The sequence below is a fragment of the Haplochromis burtoni genome, unplaced genomic scaffold, assembly GCF_018398535.1.
Source record: "Haplochromis burtoni strain Fernald_Lab_line unplaced genomic scaffold, NCSU_Asbu1 Contig_97, whole genome shotgun sequence".
Taxonomy (NCBI): Eukaryota; Metazoa; Chordata; class Actinopteri; order Cichliformes; family Cichlidae; genus Haplochromis; species Haplochromis burtoni.
The window spans coordinates 276,361-295,781 of NW_024582458.1; the positions used below are offsets into that span (position 1 = coordinate 276,361).

General features: G+C 41.8%; 1 protein-coding gene across 1 annotated transcript; it reads left to right on the top strand.

Moving 5' to 3' along the window:
• The first annotated feature begins 732 nt into the window (after positions 1 to 732).
• Positions 733 to 16,522, top strand: etnk2 (ethanolamine kinase 2). The gene is made up of 9 exons (XM_005933489.3): positions 733 to 1,333; positions 6,006 to 6,143; positions 6,234 to 6,355; positions 6,822 to 6,962; positions 9,097 to 9,239; positions 12,658 to 12,741; positions 12,834 to 12,994; positions 13,092 to 13,165; positions 13,458 to 16,522. Exons 1-9 carry the CDS (start codon positions 1,187 to 1,189, stop codon positions 13,528 to 13,530), a joined length of 1,083 nt encoding a protein of 360 aa, XP_005933551.1. The 5' UTR covers positions 733 to 1,186; the 3' UTR covers positions 13,531 to 16,522.
• Positions 16,523 to 19,421: the final 2,899 nt, after the last annotated feature.

The following is a 19,421-nucleotide window of genomic DNA, read 5'->3' on the forward strand; positions in this document are numbered from 1 at the left end:
TATTTATTATTCCTCTTGGCTGCCTTACAACAGTGTCAGCGTGGGAGTGATAGCTAGCAAGAAATTAAAACACCTTAACCTGAATTTTTGTGGTTTATTCTTTTGTTTATCTAATTTGTTTTTTAATGATGTTGAGGCAATAGTAATAGAAGGATATCAATGTCAAATAATTGCCAGTACCAAAATAAAGTGAGTTGCAGTAATCCAGCCTTGAGGTCACAAAGGCGTGGATGAGCTTTTCCAGGTCCTTATGCAGAACATATGCCTAGCCTTAGAGATGAGACGCAGTTGGTAGAAACTAGATCTAACTACAGCAGGCACTTTATCGAGTTTGAACGAGCTGTCAAGGAACACGCCCAGATTGCTAAGAGTGTCAGAAAGGGAGCTGGTAAGGGAACGAGGAACGTTGCTGCCAAATACCACGATTTCAGTTTTCTTATCATTTAGGATAAAAGAGTTTGCCAGTAAATGAATACTCTCCCAGTATTCATTTACTGGGAGAAAGTGTTGTTATATAGGGGGAAGCCCTTCTCCTTTTAGCATGCTCCATGATAACAAGCGCGTCTATGTCAGATGTGAAACTCCAACAGGAAGACTAAATATCTATAAATTATAAATCACACCAACGCTCGAACCACCTGCTAAAACAGCGAGGCTTCAGACGTCAATAGTGACGTCACTCGCCCTTAAAGAAGCAAGCCTCGGCACGCGCTTGATAAAAGCCTTCCTGGATTTCTCGACGGCGCAGCGCGTCCCATCACTAATTCCAGGCTTCACTTCCAAAATGAATTTTTCCATTTTATCAGCTATCATTCGGCTGAACCCGGCACTGCTCGGGCATCTTCGGAAGTAATGGGCGTGCTCGAATGCAGTGCGTCTCAACCGGCGGTACAATCGGATGATCCCGGGCGGGCGGAGCCAATTAGGAGGAAATGGTACAGTTGGCTGACTCCTCCTAAGAAAACCGGCGACGAACATCAGTACCCGGCAGTTTCATCGTACATCTGTACCGCTTTCAACTCAACGTTACAACAGCGTGTTAAATCTCTTGAGCCAGTCTTAGGTCACTCACAAAAACCACACCAACACTTACTTCTAAACCAAGCGGCACTCGTATGGTGCAATTTTGCTTTAGAAATATACGCCAAGGGCTTGGAGATTAACGTTTCAGAGAAATTGCTGCAGGATGGAGACGCAAATACATGTACCCGTGGGCTCACCGGTAATTAGAAAAATCCCAGTTTTCGTGGACGAGCGCAAGGTAACGGAGGGAGCGATGAAGCTCATTAAAGAGCTGAGACCGGCGTGGGACTCGAGCGACGTCAAGACCAAGGTAACGTTAGCCGCAAAGCTAGCTGTACTGATTAGGCTAGGCTAGGAAAGGATTGACAGCTTTGCAGCATCACCGGCAAGCTAGTAGGAGGGTCGTGGCAACCTGACATGTCGCCTAGCTGAATTAATTTTATTGCACCGCCTATAGTTGACTATTTCTATTTTCTTTACCAACTAAGAAGTTTAAATTGGTTTTGCTTTAGAGAAAATTTACATTTATAGGTTACCGTAGCTATCAATGTGTTCTAATTAGTTAGCAAACTTGCACCAGGATGTCCCAAAACTTGGTACGCTTCTTATCTGTAGTGCATGTCCAAAGTGCACATCGCGTAGGGCACTTAAAGACGGTGTGAAAGCTGGTATAAGTCGCGCTGTCATCTTGGTGTTAGAGGACAGCTGATGGTGGCGCGATGGTCAGTTTGATAGAGGAACACGGTGATCGGTAATAATTACTAGTTCAAAGGGACAGACTGTGTTACAGCAGGTCCCTGAGCTTTCTGTTCATTATAGCCTGCAGCTGATTGCTGTGTCTCGTTTCTTCCCAAATACATGTGTGTGTGAATCCTAATGATATTAGACACACTAGATTTTGGACATGTACAATGGAGTGTACATGTTGGAGGCCAAGATATACAGTCTCTTCTTTTAAACCGTTTAAATGTTTTCTTAAAAAATAGTACTAAAGAAGTGTGTGTGTGTGTGTGTGTGTGTGTGTGTGTGTGTGTGTGTTGAAAAAAACCGTTGAGAAAAAACATCTTCCAGTTTTACTATGTCCACTACAGAGGATATAGCAAATAGGCTGAGTCTCCGGATAATATTGTTGTTGTTCCCATTTTATACAAGTAAAATAAAAAACTTTTTTTAAAGTGTTTTAAAGTCTTTCGTCTCCCTGAACATTTTCTCAGCTACAAAAGCAGAGATTAAACATCAGCCCCAGTCATATGTATCTTATCACTGATGGGCATTAGCAAGCCAACATGTCTCTCTAGCTTTCAGGTGAAGTCAGATTACTGGGACACGCCCACCTGAATGGCAAAAACAGTACTGCTTGCCCTCCAGCAATAATTTGAACTTTGAGTTTAATTTAGCGTAATAGTTACTGTGCTACTAGATGTGCTAATCAGCATTTATTTATAGCTGCTGTAGATCGGGCACCAACACGTGAGCACACCTCTGCCAACCCTGCCTTACAGGTCAAATCCCACCAATCATTGCTTCTCACCAGCAGCCCAGGCTGTTAGTGGCAGCTCATTTAAACTGTAATAATGATTTACCTGACAACGGAAAAATACTTTACTGTTATGTCATAACATTAATGTCACAAATTATTACTACTGGAATTTTAGTGACCCTGCACTGTAAAAGTCTAAGTCAGCAAACCGTAAGATTTACATGTGGTAGTTTGAAAACTTTTATCCTTTTATCCATACAAAAGCCATCTACTGTTATGGTATGTGGGCTGATGGTGATGCCAGCCATCTGAGAATACAAATTCAGATGCAGGCAGACAGGACATTGTTGGTTCTTTTAAAGGGGAAAGAATGAGATCGCAGATGCATGCTTTGCAAATGAGCTTTCTCCGAACTGTAGATAAGCTCTCCATTAGCATAGGAAGAGGAATTGAGTCATTTGGGAGGGGTTCAGAGTAGAGCCGCTGTTCCTCCACATCGAAAGGAGTCAGTTGAGGTATTGCCTTCTGGGTAAGGTGTTTCAGTTGGGTACGTCCTACCTGGAGGAGGCAGACCAAGGACACGCTGGAGAGATTCTGTCTCTCGGCTGGCCTGGAAACACCCCAATAAGTCTAAGATAAACTGGAGGGCTCGCTGGTTGGTGAGAGGGAGATCTGGGCTCCCTGCTTAGCCTGGTGCCCCTGCATCCCATTATCAGATACTGGACGATTTATTCATTCGTTATGTTAGAGCTGAACTTTTATTGAGTAGTTGTCATGAATTTTTAAACAGTGGAAATCATTTTGTCTTGATGGAGTGATCAGGCCTGAGAGTCAACAGGAGAAAATTTTTATGAATTGTATTGATCTTAATTTTTAGCAGGTTTATCTTTTTTTTTTTAGTACCTTATTTGTTTATTTTTATTGTTTTTGAATACATCTATAATTCCCTTTTTTTTTTCGGACCCTCATGCTCCTGTAACAAGTGAATTTCCCTACTGTGGGATTAAAATCTATATCTAATATTTGCAAATTAACTTTTCATTAAACAGGGGATTAAAAGGTTGGAAGTAAAGCCTTGATGTTGATTTACAAATTTGAAGGAAACTCATATATGGAATTCATCGTCATAGGCCTACCTCAGGTTTGTGCTTTTGCTTATACTTTGATGTGGGACGATAATAACAATGTGCTTTAATAATATAGGCCATGAGCTAAACATCCACCCCTATAACAACGTCATGACATACTGTACCATTGGGTATGTAGACAATGGTGCTTATCAGCAGCACCTTTATTCATTGTAATATAATAACAGTTGGTGGCAGATGTGGTTCTAAGAAGTCTTTTTAAAAGATTTCCCTAGAAGTGTGGTGGTGTTAGGTAATCCACAGAGACTTGACTCGTCAGGGAAAGGAAAATGCATAATTGATTCCAGGTAAAAGGATCTAGTAACTGTTGTGTCGTAGCTGGGTCAAAGTTTTTGGAGCAGTGAGCACTACAGAACTGTTAAAAGTCCCCAGTGGCACAGTCTAAGCCCAGCTGCTTCAGCCCTGTATTTACATCCTGGTTACTCCTCTCCCTGGGCCTCGCACAACAGCCACCTGCAGCTGAGGATGTGACCGTGTTTACCTCGACTTTTCCAGGCCAGACTGGCAAAACTTCTCTCAACGACTACCACTCTGACAGTAGATTTATACACCTGCACTGCTGACAGGAAGACCTGACCGGCCCTGCCACCTGGACAGGGAGATTTTTATTGTCTATTGCCAAACATCCACTCACTTCCTGAAAATGGCAGAGTGCCTGCAGCAACAGAGTAATGGTCTCCTCTTACAAGTTTCACATAACAAAGACTCAAAGATTCACGTCAATCAAAGGAAACCTGTTCCAGCCTGTACAGTGAGGTCACCCTACAGGGACCTGGTTATTGGTAGTGGGGTGGTTGAGGGGGGGAGGATGCCACCATCAATGTCCCATGCAAGCAGTATATGGCAGAATGTTTACCTCTGTCTGGGTCCAAGCTTATCGCTGTCTGTCGATGTATTGATCGTAGGTCTTAGCAGCGTATTGTGTGGCGGGCAGAAGGGATCAGTCACGTTTTGGCAAAGGCGTGTATGTTTGTGTATGAATGGTCATAACAGGGATGTCTGTCGCCCATCTTTGTGGTGAGCCACGTGTGGAATGCCAGATATGCGTGAGTGAGCGTCTGGTCCTTGGGGGGAGATGCAGGCAGTGTGTATGTTGTTATTGTGTCCGCTGCAGCGGGACGGACCAGCCCACCACTGTCCACTGGAGCCACGCTGTCACTCCGATTTTTTTTGTTTTTTAAGGCTAAGTTTCAAACACACAAGGCTTTTTGCTAACTTTTCATTTTAGAAAAAGCATTTGACTCAGCTTGTTGACAGCATCAGTCTTTAAGACTGATCAGGCGACGTGCAAGAAGTCTTCACCAGTGATATGAAGGAACATTCAGGGTGTTTTTACACCTACGCTGTTTAGTCCGTTTTAATTTAACTCTGGTTCGTTTTCCCAACTGGTGCGGTTTGTTTGTGTAGATGTGAACATAGTAACTGCACTCACATGTGGACCAAAACAACCACACCAAGAACCAACAGTCCAAAGTCCAAACGAACTCCAGAGAGGTTCATTTACAGTTCATTTACAGTGTGAACGTGAGCCGATATGAAACAAATACTGGGTGTACATTACAAGCTTAAAAAACATCCTGTACCCAGATAGAGAAAATCACCAGTTAACCTTTGGACTGTGGGAGGAAATCAGAATACATGGGGAGCACCCACGCAGGCACTAGCAGAATATGCAAGGTCCACACAGTTGATGGATTTGAACCCTGGACCTTCTTGCTGTGACGTGACAGTTGTAACTACTGCACCACTGTACCGTCCAGGATGATATGATCAAGATAAAAATGTTTCCTCTTAGACTAAAGGGAGTAACTCAGTATAATGTTGGTATGTCATCATCGTCATCAGCGTAAGGGGACAAGTGGGCTTTGTGGATGCCACACAAACACTCAACCACTTGTCGAGAACATGGTGGCAGATGACTCTATCTGAGGACTGTATCTGTGTAGACCGCTGCAGAGGGCTGTTGAACCACTACACTCTGTAGTGTGCATTCATTTTTGATGAGAGTTTTATGCCCTACTGTAATATGCCTCTCCATGTCACTGTCCATACACTGCTCTTGCTAACACAGACTGACCATGCCCTGTTCTCATGTTCTTGTACAACTATTATTCAAACAAAATCTTAGTAAGATGACTTAAAAACCACTTCAACATTTAGCTCAAGTCTTCTGTGAACCCTGCGGAGGCGTTCTGACATATTCATCTCATGTAGGTCAAAGCTGTATGGTGTCTTCAGGGTTGATGTTGACTTAGAGGTAACTAATAGCTTTAAGGAAAACAGTCCTGAAGCACCATGGCGCTGTACAATCAGAGGCTCTGTTTGAGACGAGATGTGGTTTCATCTTTTTCCAGCTCTTCACCGATGGAACCACCAACAAGCTAGTGGGCTGCTACGTGGACGACAGTCCAGATGACGTAGTCCTGGTCCGAGTATATGGAAACAAAACAGAGCTGATTGTGGACCGAGACAATGAGCTTAAGAGCTTTCAGGTAGTGTTGCCGCGTTGCAGAGTCCTAAATTAATTAACGTAAGCAGTTGTTTGCTCCTACCTCATTGTCATCTTTTTGTGTGTCTCCTAGGTGCTGCATGCTAATGGTTGTGCTCCTCGCCTCTACTGCACCTTTCTAAATGGCATCTGCTATGAGTTCATGCAGGGAGATGCACTTGGAACGCAGGATGTCAGAGATCCTACTCTGCTCAGGTGTGAATTTGTCACAGCAATGTTTGAATGGGTTTTTTGAGTTTACTCAAAGATGGTGAAAATTTTAACATCAGTGCTTTTCTGCCTCATACAACAAAGATTAGACACATGGAGAAATGCACAGGACACACAAAAAAAGAACTGTATAATGAAGAAAACGGACAATTCCACAAGGTTCTGAGCTGAAACGCAACATTTAGAGGGAATGCTTTATCTGGTAACACAATGTTTTGACTGTGAAACAGTCTTCCCATTGTGGACGTCAGCTCTGTGTAGTGGACATTATGTATTTGCTTGTTTTAATTCAACTATCTCCAGGAACTCTGTAACCAAAATTTGTCCTTGTAGATAAATGAAGTAGGACACTCTGCCATTGTACTGTGGGGATTCTTTACAACTAGATACTAATGGTCTGTAGTTGAAATCTTGCCACGACTGTAACCTTGTTCTGTCTGTCTCCGCTCAGGCTGATAGCCAGGGAAATGGCTCGTATCCACGCCATCCATGCACACAACGGCTGCATCCCCAAACCCAACCTCTGGATCAAGATGCGAAAATATTTCTCACTTGTAGCCACAGAATTCACAGAGCAAGCCTCCAACATCAGGTGAGCTCCTGCTTATCTACTTTCAAAGCTCAAAGTTAAGGTTATCATTATCACCGTGATAATGATGCAAATAGTCCATAAAGCCCAGCATGAGTTTCCTGTTAAATGAGAACATAAGCTGTTTGCATAGAGCCTGAAATATTCTGCAAGTTCTCCGTGATGAAGCAGTGGGGTAGTTGGGCTTTCTTTGCATAAAAAATGACAGAGATAACTGCAAAAAGCGTACGACTGTATCCTGTGCGGTTCATGTATTGATGTCCAAATATAAACTTTAACATTATTTCTGGGTTTGAAGGCTAACAAATGTTCCTGTTGGCACAGCACTGTCCATTTGAGAATGCGTTAGCAATTAAGACTGTCACGCAGCTGAAATACTCGGCACTGACTCAAGTTCTCTTTATTTTTTCCAGGTTTGTTTAAAAAGCATGTAGGACTAAATAAGCAATACACCTTAGCTAGTCTCAGTAGAAGAGAGTTAGGTGCTCTGCTGCAAATACAAGGTCTCCTGTTCCATTGCAAGCACACATACTGCAAAGTCGCATGATTTGACAGCATATGGGATATAGCCCAAATCAAGTCTGTAGAGAGAAGTAAACATGTGCTAAGGTCAGACGCCGGGCAGAATTAACCAATGACACAATAATGTTATTGCTATGCTAATTAGCTCATTACAACAATGGAGCAAGCTTTATATTTCTACTGAAATATGTTAGCATGGAGACAGTAAACTTTTTAATCTTATCTTTGTGTTTTATATGAGTAAAATATCGTTGACTTGTAGCTTTAGCATAAAACTGAACACTTGGCTTGCAGCATAGAAAACGTCAAGATATTTGTCAGCCAAAAGATGAGATGTAATAGAGATGTAATTTCCCAGCCTTACCTAGAAGTGTGTTTAATGAAAATGTAAATTCATCTCTATATAATAAGGAGGATAGCATGGCAGAGACATGTGGAGCAGATAAAGTATACCATTTTATAACCTGGCCAGCTGCCCAGTCCCAGCTAATATCTTTGTTCTCTTCCCTGTTAGATTAAGTCCAGCATGTGGCTTATATAACTGTAACAATAATAGCAGACTGGATTAGGGAGTGTTTGGCATTCAGTGGGCCAGCAGATGTTTGCTTAGCCCGGTCTATCAGATCACTTTATCCCGTCCTTGGTAACACAGACAGCTAGAGTCCCTGGTCCTGGACAGCAGACACTTGTTGCACACTGCTATCTGAGAAGCCCTCATGTTGCGCTTCATTTTAATAGGCCGGTGTTATTTGTAGCATTTAGTCTAAATCAGAATCATTTCAGTAACATTTCCTCTGTGGATGACATGTTAGATGAGTTAAGTTTGAGTGAGTGTCAGAGAGAGAGCTAGCTAGATGGAGATCTGAGAGGAGAGGGTGCATCCTGTGTGCACACTGGTTTTCTCTGAGCTCAGACTGTCTTCAGGTTGATACTGGAGTAATCCACATAAGCCCATTACATTTAACAAAGGGGTTTCTACTCAGCACTCTTAGCTTTTGCTTGGATGAGACTACCTTAGCTCTTTCTCTGCTATCTAGTAAGACCACCTTTGGACTACCATCAGATCAGACTACACAATCTTAGCTGGGCTGAACCCTTCGTGATGCGTGAATCCTCAGTAGGTTTGTGTCATGTGCACACAGATGAGAAGAGCAAAGATTTATATAAATACTGGTGCAGGATATGCATGAATGTTTATTTCAAGTACAGTGTGGAATAAATCGCAGATCAGATGTTGGTAGTCAGGTCTGAAAACTCAGGAAATGAGGTGTAATGTAGCCGTAATAACAGTGACTCCAGCACCAGGAGGGTCCACTGAGAACTTGTTTCTCTGCAACTGTGTTCCCAGGAGTCAGCAGGCCAAAGCCCCACTGAGCTTGTGTGTGCTGCCTGTGCATGTCGCACTCAGTTGTTTTCATTTCACATATGTTCTCACGTGGCATGATACCAAAATAATGAAAGGTGTTTTATTTAGGTGAAAAACGGCCAGTGAAAGTATTCCTGTGATACTTACTTAACAGGTGGACACAGTGTTGTGCGTGCAGCTATTCTGAATGGTTGTCACAACAATGTGCGCGACTACACTGACCGTCTCTCCATTTCCTTCCCTGTCCAGAATACAGCAGGAAGTTCCCAGCAAGGTGGTGCTGGAGCAGGAGATGGTTTGGATGAAGGAACATCTTTCCACACTGGGCTCACCTGTGGTGCTCTGTCACAATGACCTGCTCTGCAAGAACATCATCCACAACAGCAAAGAGGGTAAGTGTCTGAGGCTTAATCTGAGCTTCTTGTCTCACGGCTGTGATTCTATTTTACAACCAGAATGAGCAGCAGCACTTCTAACTTCACTCCCCACACTGCCCCCATTCCAGTGGATCATTGACAGCTGGATCACTAGAAGTGAGGCATGTTATACTAACTGCCTGCACCAGCACAAAAACATCTTTTGGTGTTAACATGTAAAGGTTGGGAGTTACTAAAGTAATGCTTTATTTGCATAATATTTCCCTTTTAGTATAACTTTCTGTTTGTGCATCTATAACAACCAGCATGCACACATACAGCTCTCTAATATCATATGCTGACTTTTACAGTTGTTCCCTTTTATTCTTTAGGCAGTCTGTGCTAACATTTATAGAAATGGCCTTGGGCTTTGAGGAGTTTCAAAACAGACAGATAGTTGTCACATGTGTTCGCCAAGCTGTGGTACAAAATACTAAGAATTCTAATATTTTGTACCACAGCTTGGCTAATGCAAACAGCTGGACAAATTAGCTTGAATCCACAATAGCTGACTACGTTAGCATTAGCCATGATGCACAGTGCAGCATGCTGATAACCATCAATGACCGGAAAAAAGGATTTGTGTGCTCTACAAATGAAGAAGAAACACCCATAAACAAATATTATATGTTAGTTTGGTTTCTGGGGGGAAAAGCATTTGCCTGTTAGCATATTAATTCAGCCGTAATGTTAGCATTCCCAATAACTAGGATTTATCTGGCGGTTACTGGGTTTTAAGGAAAACAGAAACATGATCTTTGCAACTAGAGCAGGGCAATATGGCCAAAAATATTTATCACGATATATATTTGAAAATTTGCGATAACGATATAACTGACGATATAATTGATGCGAGACAAAATACAACTCCACAACATTACTAGCGCAAAAAGACAACCTTCCATTTATTTTCACTTAAACAAGAAGCTGGTTTTTATGTACATTAAAGCTTTATAAAAATGTAACAGTGCAAATGCAAATTCCTTGCTGAAAGTTTAACCAAAAGGCATTTCCAGTAGAAATGGGCTGACATATCCTGAGCATAACCATGTATAATATCCACTGAAGTTAAAAAGAGGTGCTTTGCAACATTAAACTGCAGTGTGCAGTACGTATTTTTCGGACCATAAGGTGCACGGGATTATAAGGCACATTAAGCGAAACAAAGCAGTCAGATAAATCAAACTTTATTAAACTCATTCTTCTTGCTTCCTCCACTTCTGTACCATTGATTCATTAATGTTGAATTCTCTGGCAGCTGCTCTATTCCCATGTTGTTGCAGTATATTAATGACTAACCTCGTATTGTGGATGGATTATCTCAGTTGTTCTCCTGACTGAAGTTTGGTCCGTTTACAGCATCCTGCCATGCGATTGCATTTGTCTCTAACTATCAGGAACCTTAACGTTAACTTTTATAAGTGGAAAAGTGTTAGTGTTCGTCCTCCAGCTTCACTGTTTATGTTATGCTAACATAGCTGTGTCGCTAGCGATCACGTAGCACATCATTATATACCAGCTAGCCCAACTTCAGTAACCCTACAAACGTCACTGCTGTTTAGTTTCCTGTCTTCATTTATGTTGGAGTGATAGCAGAGCTGTACGTTTGAATTTTTCCAGAAATCTCTAGTCAGAACAGAGGGGCCGATGGCTGATATGGCAGCCTCGCTTCTGTCAGTCTGCCCCAGGGCAGCTGTGGCTACAACTGTAGCTGCCTCCACCAGTGTGTGAATGTGAGAGTGAATGAATAGTGGTATTGTAAAGTGCTTTGGGTGCCTTGAAAAGCGCTATATAAATCCAATCCATTATTATATCATGCTTAGGTAACTAGCGAAACTAGCGAGCTAACTTCCGCTAGCTTCCTGCTAACTTCTAACTCCGTTAAATGTAATAACTTTTGTTTTCATGGATGCCTGGAAGTTAAACTTCATAGTTACACCTGGTAAAGCAGCAATGCTGATCGTTTTATTAAAGATGAAAGAATTTAGACAGTTTTTAACTCTCAGTGATGCTGCAGTGTTGTTTGACCTGAAGCATACGGAGTTTAGGACCCAGATTACTCCCAGATTTAAGAGCATCTTAGTCCGACAAATACGACAATAACGACGGCCGCTTGCATGTTCTGCAAAAAAATGTGCTTTGTGTGTATCTGACGGACAAACACCAAACCAGTTCCACATCACGGAAGTTGCACCATTTTTACAAACCAATTCTGGTTCATCTGTTTCACTCAACAATCGGCCATGTGCGTATGAAAACAAAGGCACTGCGCATGCGCGTTTTACTCATATTCTATCGCGATATTTCATTTTCCTATCGTTGCCTAACATTATACCGGTATTACCGTGAACGGTATAATATGGCCCAGCCCTATTTGCAACAGCACCTCTTGTACTACAATTCAAAAACTTCTCTATTGTAGGATCAAGAAACACATGCAGCGTGAAACAAGAAGCAAAACAGGAAAAAAATGAATGAGCGTGATGTGTGTATTTATGCTTGTGCACCAGTTGCAGTGGTTTCATTAACACTGCATTCATCGGGATCTTCCAAAATGCTCCTTGGTCAGGTCTGCTGATATATATTTTGGGTTTATATAGTGCAACTGCTTGTAATAAAACAGACTTTATGTAAAGACTCAGCTCAGGATTCATATAAAGGACTACTCCCTGCTCCGTCCCCATCAGTTCGAGAAATAAAAAACCTTTGCTTAGATTATAAGCAACAAGCTGTGCATATGTTGTTAGTAAGTTATTGGTGGCAGCATTTACTGTCATACATATTGTTACTAAATCACCTCTGGAGCCACAAGCATTATTCAGTTTTTGTGGATTCATGTTAATTTGCCCAGCTAAGTCTGTCTATCTGGTCTTTGTATATCTGCTCCTTGTCTATAGTAACGACAGACTGTTGTTACTATAGACAAAGATCAAAGATTTGCAGTTTTTCAGTGCATTCATGTAAATTTCCATGAATGTTGCAAAGGCGTTGTTCACTGGCTCTTGTTCCGGTCATCCAGGTGTAGATGACTGGTGTACAGTTTGACCAACAAGTCCCTCCAGTGCGTCTAATAGTCACATAATCCCTCTACTTCCTGCTGTCTCAAGATGACCATCAAAAACAATCCCTGCCCCAACAAAGGAAGATTAACTGAAGCACACAGCGGTTCCATGTAAAGATGCTCTTCAGGTTCAGTCAGTAGCACTTAAGTGAAGAGGCAGCACAGCTAGCAGGCTTTTTAACTGTCTCTGACTTTGTCTGTCATGTGACCGTGCACTGCATGTGGCAGCAGTACCTGAAGAGTGCTTCATATTGCTTCCCTTCAGCTTTGCTGTAAATGACCACATGCATAATAATGTAACATACGTGTTTTCCTTTCTCTGGTCTCCTTAAGGTCATGTGCGCTTCATCGACTATGAGTACTCCAGCTACAACTACCAGGCCTTTGACATCGGCAACCACTTCAATGAATTTGCAGGTCAGCAAAAGCACAGTGTGATTTACATGAGTTAGTTATGTGTTGGTGGTGCACAGCTTATCCTTCGACTGCACGTCCATGTGTTTGTTCAGGCATGACTGAGCCGAACTATGGACTCTATCCTAGTCGGGAAATGCAAATGGAGTGGCTCAAGGTGTATCTGCAGGCTTACAAACTCTTCACCAAGAACACAGAGGAGGTCAGCCAGCGAGAGCTAGAGACGCTCTACGTTCAGGTCAACAAGTTTGCTCTGGTGAGACAGATGTTGACAGATGCACACAGTATCTCTTGCAAGCTCAACCCTGCTGTTTCATGGTACACATCTGATATCTCATTTGTTTTCTCTCAAGGCTTCTCACTTCTTTTGGGGTTTCTGGGCTCTCATCCAAGCCAAATACTCCTCCATCGATTTTGACTTCCTGGGGTAAGTGTGCGTGTGTGAAGAGGTTAGCACTAAGCATCATGACTGTACATGCACACATACACAGAGACGCACACACCACCACATCCGTGCAGATGAGTTAAGCAAGTCATGGTTGAATGTGTTTGGGAATGTGGCAAAGGTTCACCAATCTGCCAAAAATTGTGTCCACAAACTTTTTTTATCTTATCTAAAGAACACATTTGTAACATTCCAAGAAGAAATCTTGGAGAAGAGACATCTCTGTGCAAGCGACAAAGTCAAAAATCAGTCTTTTCTGTCTCTCCGTCTGCAGGTACGCCGTGCTACGTTTCAACCAGTACTTCAAGACTAAACCTGCAGTGATGGCCCTGCAGATCCCAGAGTGAGAGGAGGCGACGGAAGCCAGAAGGACGAGGAGAGGAGCCCAGAAGGAGGTGTGTTTGAAGGTTAAATGCTGGGACTTCCTCTCCCATGAAGACGCTTCTGTGAGCCAGCTGTTGATGGACCACTCCTCGGTCAGCCTGGCATCCTTTTCCTGCAACAAGCGCAATTACTCTTTGATTCCCCCAAACTTTAGCTCCACGTACGTCACCGCTGTAGCCCGAGAATGACAAAACTTTCGTGTGTGTATGTGTGCAAGTGCATTCGTCTGCGTTTCTAATATATGTTGAAAAAGCGTCACGCTTTTCCTCTTAGAGCAGCTGAACCAGGCGTAGAGAGGTCTGTGTTTGGGATAGGACACCAAAATGTTCCACAACGCTGGTAATGATGTCACAAGAGGAAGGAGAGGGTTGAAGAGTGTCAGGATGATGGTTTGTTTTCTGAAACTGACTACAGGTGCAGCCTGGTGTTAGTCCCATTGTATGTGTGTGTCTTGTGTGTGTTCCTTCCTCTGTCTCTACATATTTTAACACATTGTGACCTTTTCTCGTTTTTTTTTTTTCCATCACCTTTGGTGCTAAGTGCCCATAGCTTTCTGCACTGAGCTTTCCTCGGGGTGTCCTTTTCCTGTGCCCCGTTTTTCCTGTTGAAGCACTTTCAGCTTCTTTCACCACATCTCCCACTTATTCACAGCAAACTGCTGCTGCTTATGCTGCTAGAATTGTAAGACTTGTCTGCGTGTTAGTTGGTGTTTCATGCCAAACGCCACGTGTTTGGAACAGCAAATGGAAAGGTTTAGGTTGACTCACTGTTAAAGCTAAATGTGCATTTATTTATTTGTATTTAACATCTCAGGTTAACAACTCTTTGGAAAGTGGTACTGAAGGAGGTGGAGGGGATGGCTACAAAGACGAGACCTCTGTGTGTGTGTTCCTGTCCTCGAGCATTATTTCCACCTTTTTGACTTTTATGGTTACAGCGCATCGCTCTGTTAAATTTTCCATTTAAGGTTTCCAGACATTTTGGAAAGTCACCACCTCTGTCACCCTCCCTGTACCATGTCCTCCTCTCCCTTTATACCCTTTCATCTTTGATCGCTCACCAGTTCCCAGTTTTGGTCTTTGGTTGCTTCTCCCTTTACTCTGCGGAGGTTTATGCATCTGTTTTTCAAACCGTCCTGAAATCATAGCCCAGTCTCAGTCCCATGCTGTAATCCACTCTATTCATCTCAGATTTAGTGTCAAAACTTCTTACATAATTACATATTGCATAAGTTTTATCTGGGGTCAAATCAAGTGGAGCTTTCAAAAAGAATCTGGCGTGGGTTAGCTGGGTGGGGGGGGGTGTCTGTCACGAGATCAGCTACTGTTTTCCTGGGAAAAAGATCTGACTCTGAAAGACGAAGAAATCATTAATGCACAAAAGTACTCACAGCTTAGAGAGCAGGCTTCTTTGAAATCTAGCTTGTCTGTTTGTTATTAAATAACTTTTTTTCAGCTTAACTTTTGACTGAACACCTAACTAAGCAGAAATGTATCTGTTCAAGGCTGTCACCTTTTTCAAAAGGCCAGACAGATTGAGTGTAATGTGAAACATAGACTGTATAGAAAAGATGGATGTAATGTGATGTAATGCACTGTGATGTCAGCCATTGGTGAGCAGAGTCTCATTTTGAAGCCTCGAGTTCTTTCTGAGATGTGGCTCACAGATTTTGTCAGTCATATGCAAAATCGTACAGTACTGTAGTTAACTTCTGACTCAATAATAATTAGTAATAAGTTAATAATTAATATAATAATAATAATAATAACGTACAAAAATTACATATTGGAAAGTGTAAGACTTGAAACTAGTAACTATTCAGACAATAAAGTCATCAATGATATGTTTAGAGAGTTCAAAAACTAAGTTTTTCCAGAGGCTTCTAAGCAGGATGTCTTTTTGTGACCTCCCCGCTGGACATCCCAGTCACTGCAGGGCATCCCAGTCACTGCAGGGCATCCCAGTCACTGCAGGGCATCCCAGTCACTGCAGGGCATCCCAGTCACTGCAGGGCATCCCAGTGCAAAACTAGAGGGTAGAGCTGGTGGGGTGGAACCTTTCGTTTCCATCACCGTTGGCCAAACTTGGCTAAAAGCAGAGCAGAACTGGCAGCTTTCTAAAGAAGTCATGGGGTATTACTCCTCCTTGGCACCAAAGAGGGAGCTCTGACCTTTGTCCTCTACTGCTGGTGTCGTGTAACTGGAAGGCTTAATAATTCACCAGCTGAGCTGCAGGAGAGAGGGACTAAAGCATGTTAATGGCTTTCATTCAGAACATTTAACCCGAGAGGGATTTTCTGAGGAGTGCTGTTAATATCTGAAGGCTTTAATCGTTCTTAACTTTAGGTAAAATAATTCTCTTCTCCTCAGTGTGAATAAGAACTGATTGCAACAGTACAAAACTCACTGGGTTTAAAAGTTATTGATGCATACACTGGCACATATTCAGGAGTCTTTTACTTCACTTAGTGAATTTTATTATTTAAATGTTATCAAAAGACTTATTTTATGCTACTAACAGTGAAGTAATCAGCTTGGTGCATTTGCAAAGGCCAAATTGGTGAATTTGCTGCTTGAACACACAATTCTAATACCCAGGTAGAACATCAGCCGGGATAAAGAGGGCATTCGCACTCCATGAGCACTGGGTGAATATCTCCATTCCCTTCAGAGGACACTTATACAGGCTGCTGACAGCTTTTTGAAGGGAAGGCATTTTAGGTTCCTGTAACATTGTATCTTATACGCTAACAGAAGATGAAGCTGAGTGTGTGGGAGATGAATTGAAGACACATTCCAACTAATCTTTGCATTTATTTAGCAGCTGTTTGGATCTTTGGTCACCTTACCCACTGCTGTAGTATCATCCATTAAAGATGCAGTGATCAGATTTCATGTGGCCAAATAGAACAAATTAAAAAAAAAAAACAACTAGCCCGGACAAATAGACCAAATATGTTTGGCTTTATTTATTTGCACAAGTCTTTCACTGCTCTCAGTCTGTGAGTGCACTTCCTCAAACAGGGAGTGGAGACAGAGATGGCTAATGTGAGATAAGACTCCATTAACTGAGCTGTTAACACATCATCTCAACTGTGATAAATCCATCCAACCAGTGTTAAAACGAACGTGACAAGAAAGCGAAACCTGATATTTGATCCACGATATTGACACAATATTGCATCCGTATTCACAATGCTGCAACAACTTTTTCTCTTTAGACTGGGCGCTGGGTAAGGTGACAGCAAACAGAAAATGAACTTGACTCTGATCCCCATTTCCAGACAAATGCATCCATTTCATGTGTTTTTGTGTCGACTGCTGAGACTGGCTGTCTGAATTTGCTGTTCCACGCTGGCCATTGAAACGGTTCACTGTCATAATGTCGTCACTTTATACGGTTGTTTTAAAATCAGTTTGTTTATTATTGATTCTAAATCTGCACTCCACACTTAGTTTGTTGCAGTCCAGTCATACCAAAACAGTTAGCTTCAGTTTGCATTGCATTTAATTTGAGATTAACTATGTTTGTGTGCGTGAATGTACTAACTTAATTATACAAAATACTGTTCAGAAAACTGACTTCTTTTTCTTTGTATGCTGACATATACTTTTTGTAAGTGCTTTGACTTGAAAGGTAGAGCGCTGTGTAAAAGGACACAGCGCTTGGTTTGCAGATGTGACTTTGTAAATGTACTCATCCACTGCTAAAGGAGATGATGATGGGGGATGTAAATATTGTAAGAAATACTGTGAAAAGCTTACTGTACAGTGATCCTTCACACCTCTGTAGGAGTGGCAAGATTATTTAACTGTTGTTAGTAAATATTTCCATTAAAAAGAATGAAATGGTATTAAAAGACCTTGTTTGGCTTTTGATTTGTCCTGTTATGTACTAGCATGTGACTTGTTGATTTGTCGGTTGCCTCAGCTGACTCTGTGAATTTGGCCCTGATGGGAGGAAGGAACTACAAAACTTGTGCTGGGGGACATCCTGCCAAAACACACAGACTATTTTAATGATCTCTAACTTCCCTAGGAGTGGAACCTTTCACACCTTTTTTGTTTTACCCACATGAGAAAGAAAATGCATCCTCCTAAGGTTTTATGTATCAGGACATATTAAAAATCTTATGGTCTGAAAAATAAGTGTAAACAACTTTGGATGAATAATACATGACATGTAACACTGTGTTATTAGTGATTTAAGAAAAAACAAGCCAAAATCCAGGAGTAGTGTTTGAGAAAAGTTCAACCTTACTGCTTCTGTGGGAATGAAGAGGCCAAGAAGTAGCCTGCTGTGATCACCTTAGTAAAAGCTTAACTGTGGGCAGTTTTTGTGCCAAATAAAAACCACAATTTTCTCAAAAATTGGACATCCCAACAATTTAACTCCAAATTCAGACTGTGCCATTCTCCGAGGAACTGCCAAAAGTATTCACTCAGCCATCCAAACCACTGAATTCAGGCGTTCCAGTCATTTCTGTGGCCGCAGGATAAAACCAAGCAGCTCGGCATTGGGACTGCTTCAACAAACATTTGTGAAAGAACGGGTTGCTCAGAAGCTCAGTGAATTCCATCGTGGTACCGTGATAGGATGCCACCTGTGCAACGATTCCAATTGTGAAATTTCCTCGTTACTAAATATTCCACAGACAACTGTTGTAAACAAAGTGGAAGCCACTGGGGATGAAACTCAACAACTCAGCCAAAAAGTAGTAGGCCATGTGAAATCACAGAGCGGGGTCACCAGATGTTGAGGTGTAAAAGTGCAGAGGTCACTAAGTTTCTGCAGAGTTAATCGCTACAGATCTCCAAACTTCACGTGTCCTTCAGATCAGCGGTCCCCGGGCCACGCCGGCTCGGGTGTGAAATATATGGTTTTATCGGTTTTTAGTGTTAACTCGGTTTTCCTGGGTCTTTTTCCGTGTGTTATGAATAAATCTTCTGGTTTTTTTGGTACCGGTACTGGTTTTATTAAAGGCCGGTCCGTGAAATTATTGTCAGACATAAACCAGTCCGTGGGGCAAAAAAGGTTTGGGACCGCTACTCTACACGATGTTTATGCAAAGTTTCATCCGCTCGTCCAGGCCGAAATGAAGAACATAGATACACTTTGAATAGTATAGTATGATGACACACAGGCCTAATTTAACCGAAAAGATTGTATATAAATAGAAAATGATATACGATGCTTAGTCTAGTCTAGTTTCGTCATTAAAATACAGCCAGAGTAAAAAGAGCGCACACCCTGTACCACCTAAAAGGTTTTGCTTATCATCAGGACATAATAAAAAAGATCTAGTCTGTACCAGGTCATAAAAGTCGGTAAAAACAGTCTGAGGTGAACAACAGCAACTCCTTATATATTATGCCCTGTCTTTATTTATTTAGCAAAAATAAAGCAGAGATGCAGAAACAGCGTGTAAAAAATAAATAAATTAAAGAATAAAAAAATGCTCCCACGATTCAACAGCTTGTCAAAGCAGCAATGACTCGATGTAAATGTTTTTTTGTCTCAGTCTCTCGAGTCCTTACGAAGGAATTTTGGCCCACTTCCACAAAAAAAGAGGAAAAGTTACAGTTTAAACCTGCAAATTTACTTGTATACAAAGAAATCCCCCCAGATTGGCTTTTATATAAAACTTATACTTTTTAAGTAACAATTTAACTGTTTTTTTGTTTGTTTTTTTTAGAAAGGAGAATAATAATCTGATTTCCATTTGTGACATTGTGAAAAGAAAATCTTTTTTGAAAATATATAGCGCCTTGAGGCAACTGATGTTGGGATTTGGTGCTGTATAAATAAAACTGAATTGAACTGAAGACTTGAGACGTCTGAAGGATCTTGCAGG

What these genes read in the sequence shown, in the direction of transcription:
- etnk2 (XM_005933489.3), top strand. Translation starts at nt 1,187, where the DNA reads ATGGAGACGCAAATACATGTACCCGTGGGCTCACCGGTAATTAGAAAA. An exon ending in GAGCAAGCCTCCAACATCAG is followed by an intron (nt 6,963 to 9,096) that starts GTGAGCTCCTGC and finishes TTCCCTGTCCAG; the next exon opens with AATACAGCAGGAAGTTCCCA. An exon ending in AGGTCAACAAGTTTGCTCTG is followed by an intron (nt 12,995 to 13,091) that starts GTGAGACAGATG and finishes TTTTCTCTCAAG; the next exon opens with GCTTCTCACTTCTTTTGGGG.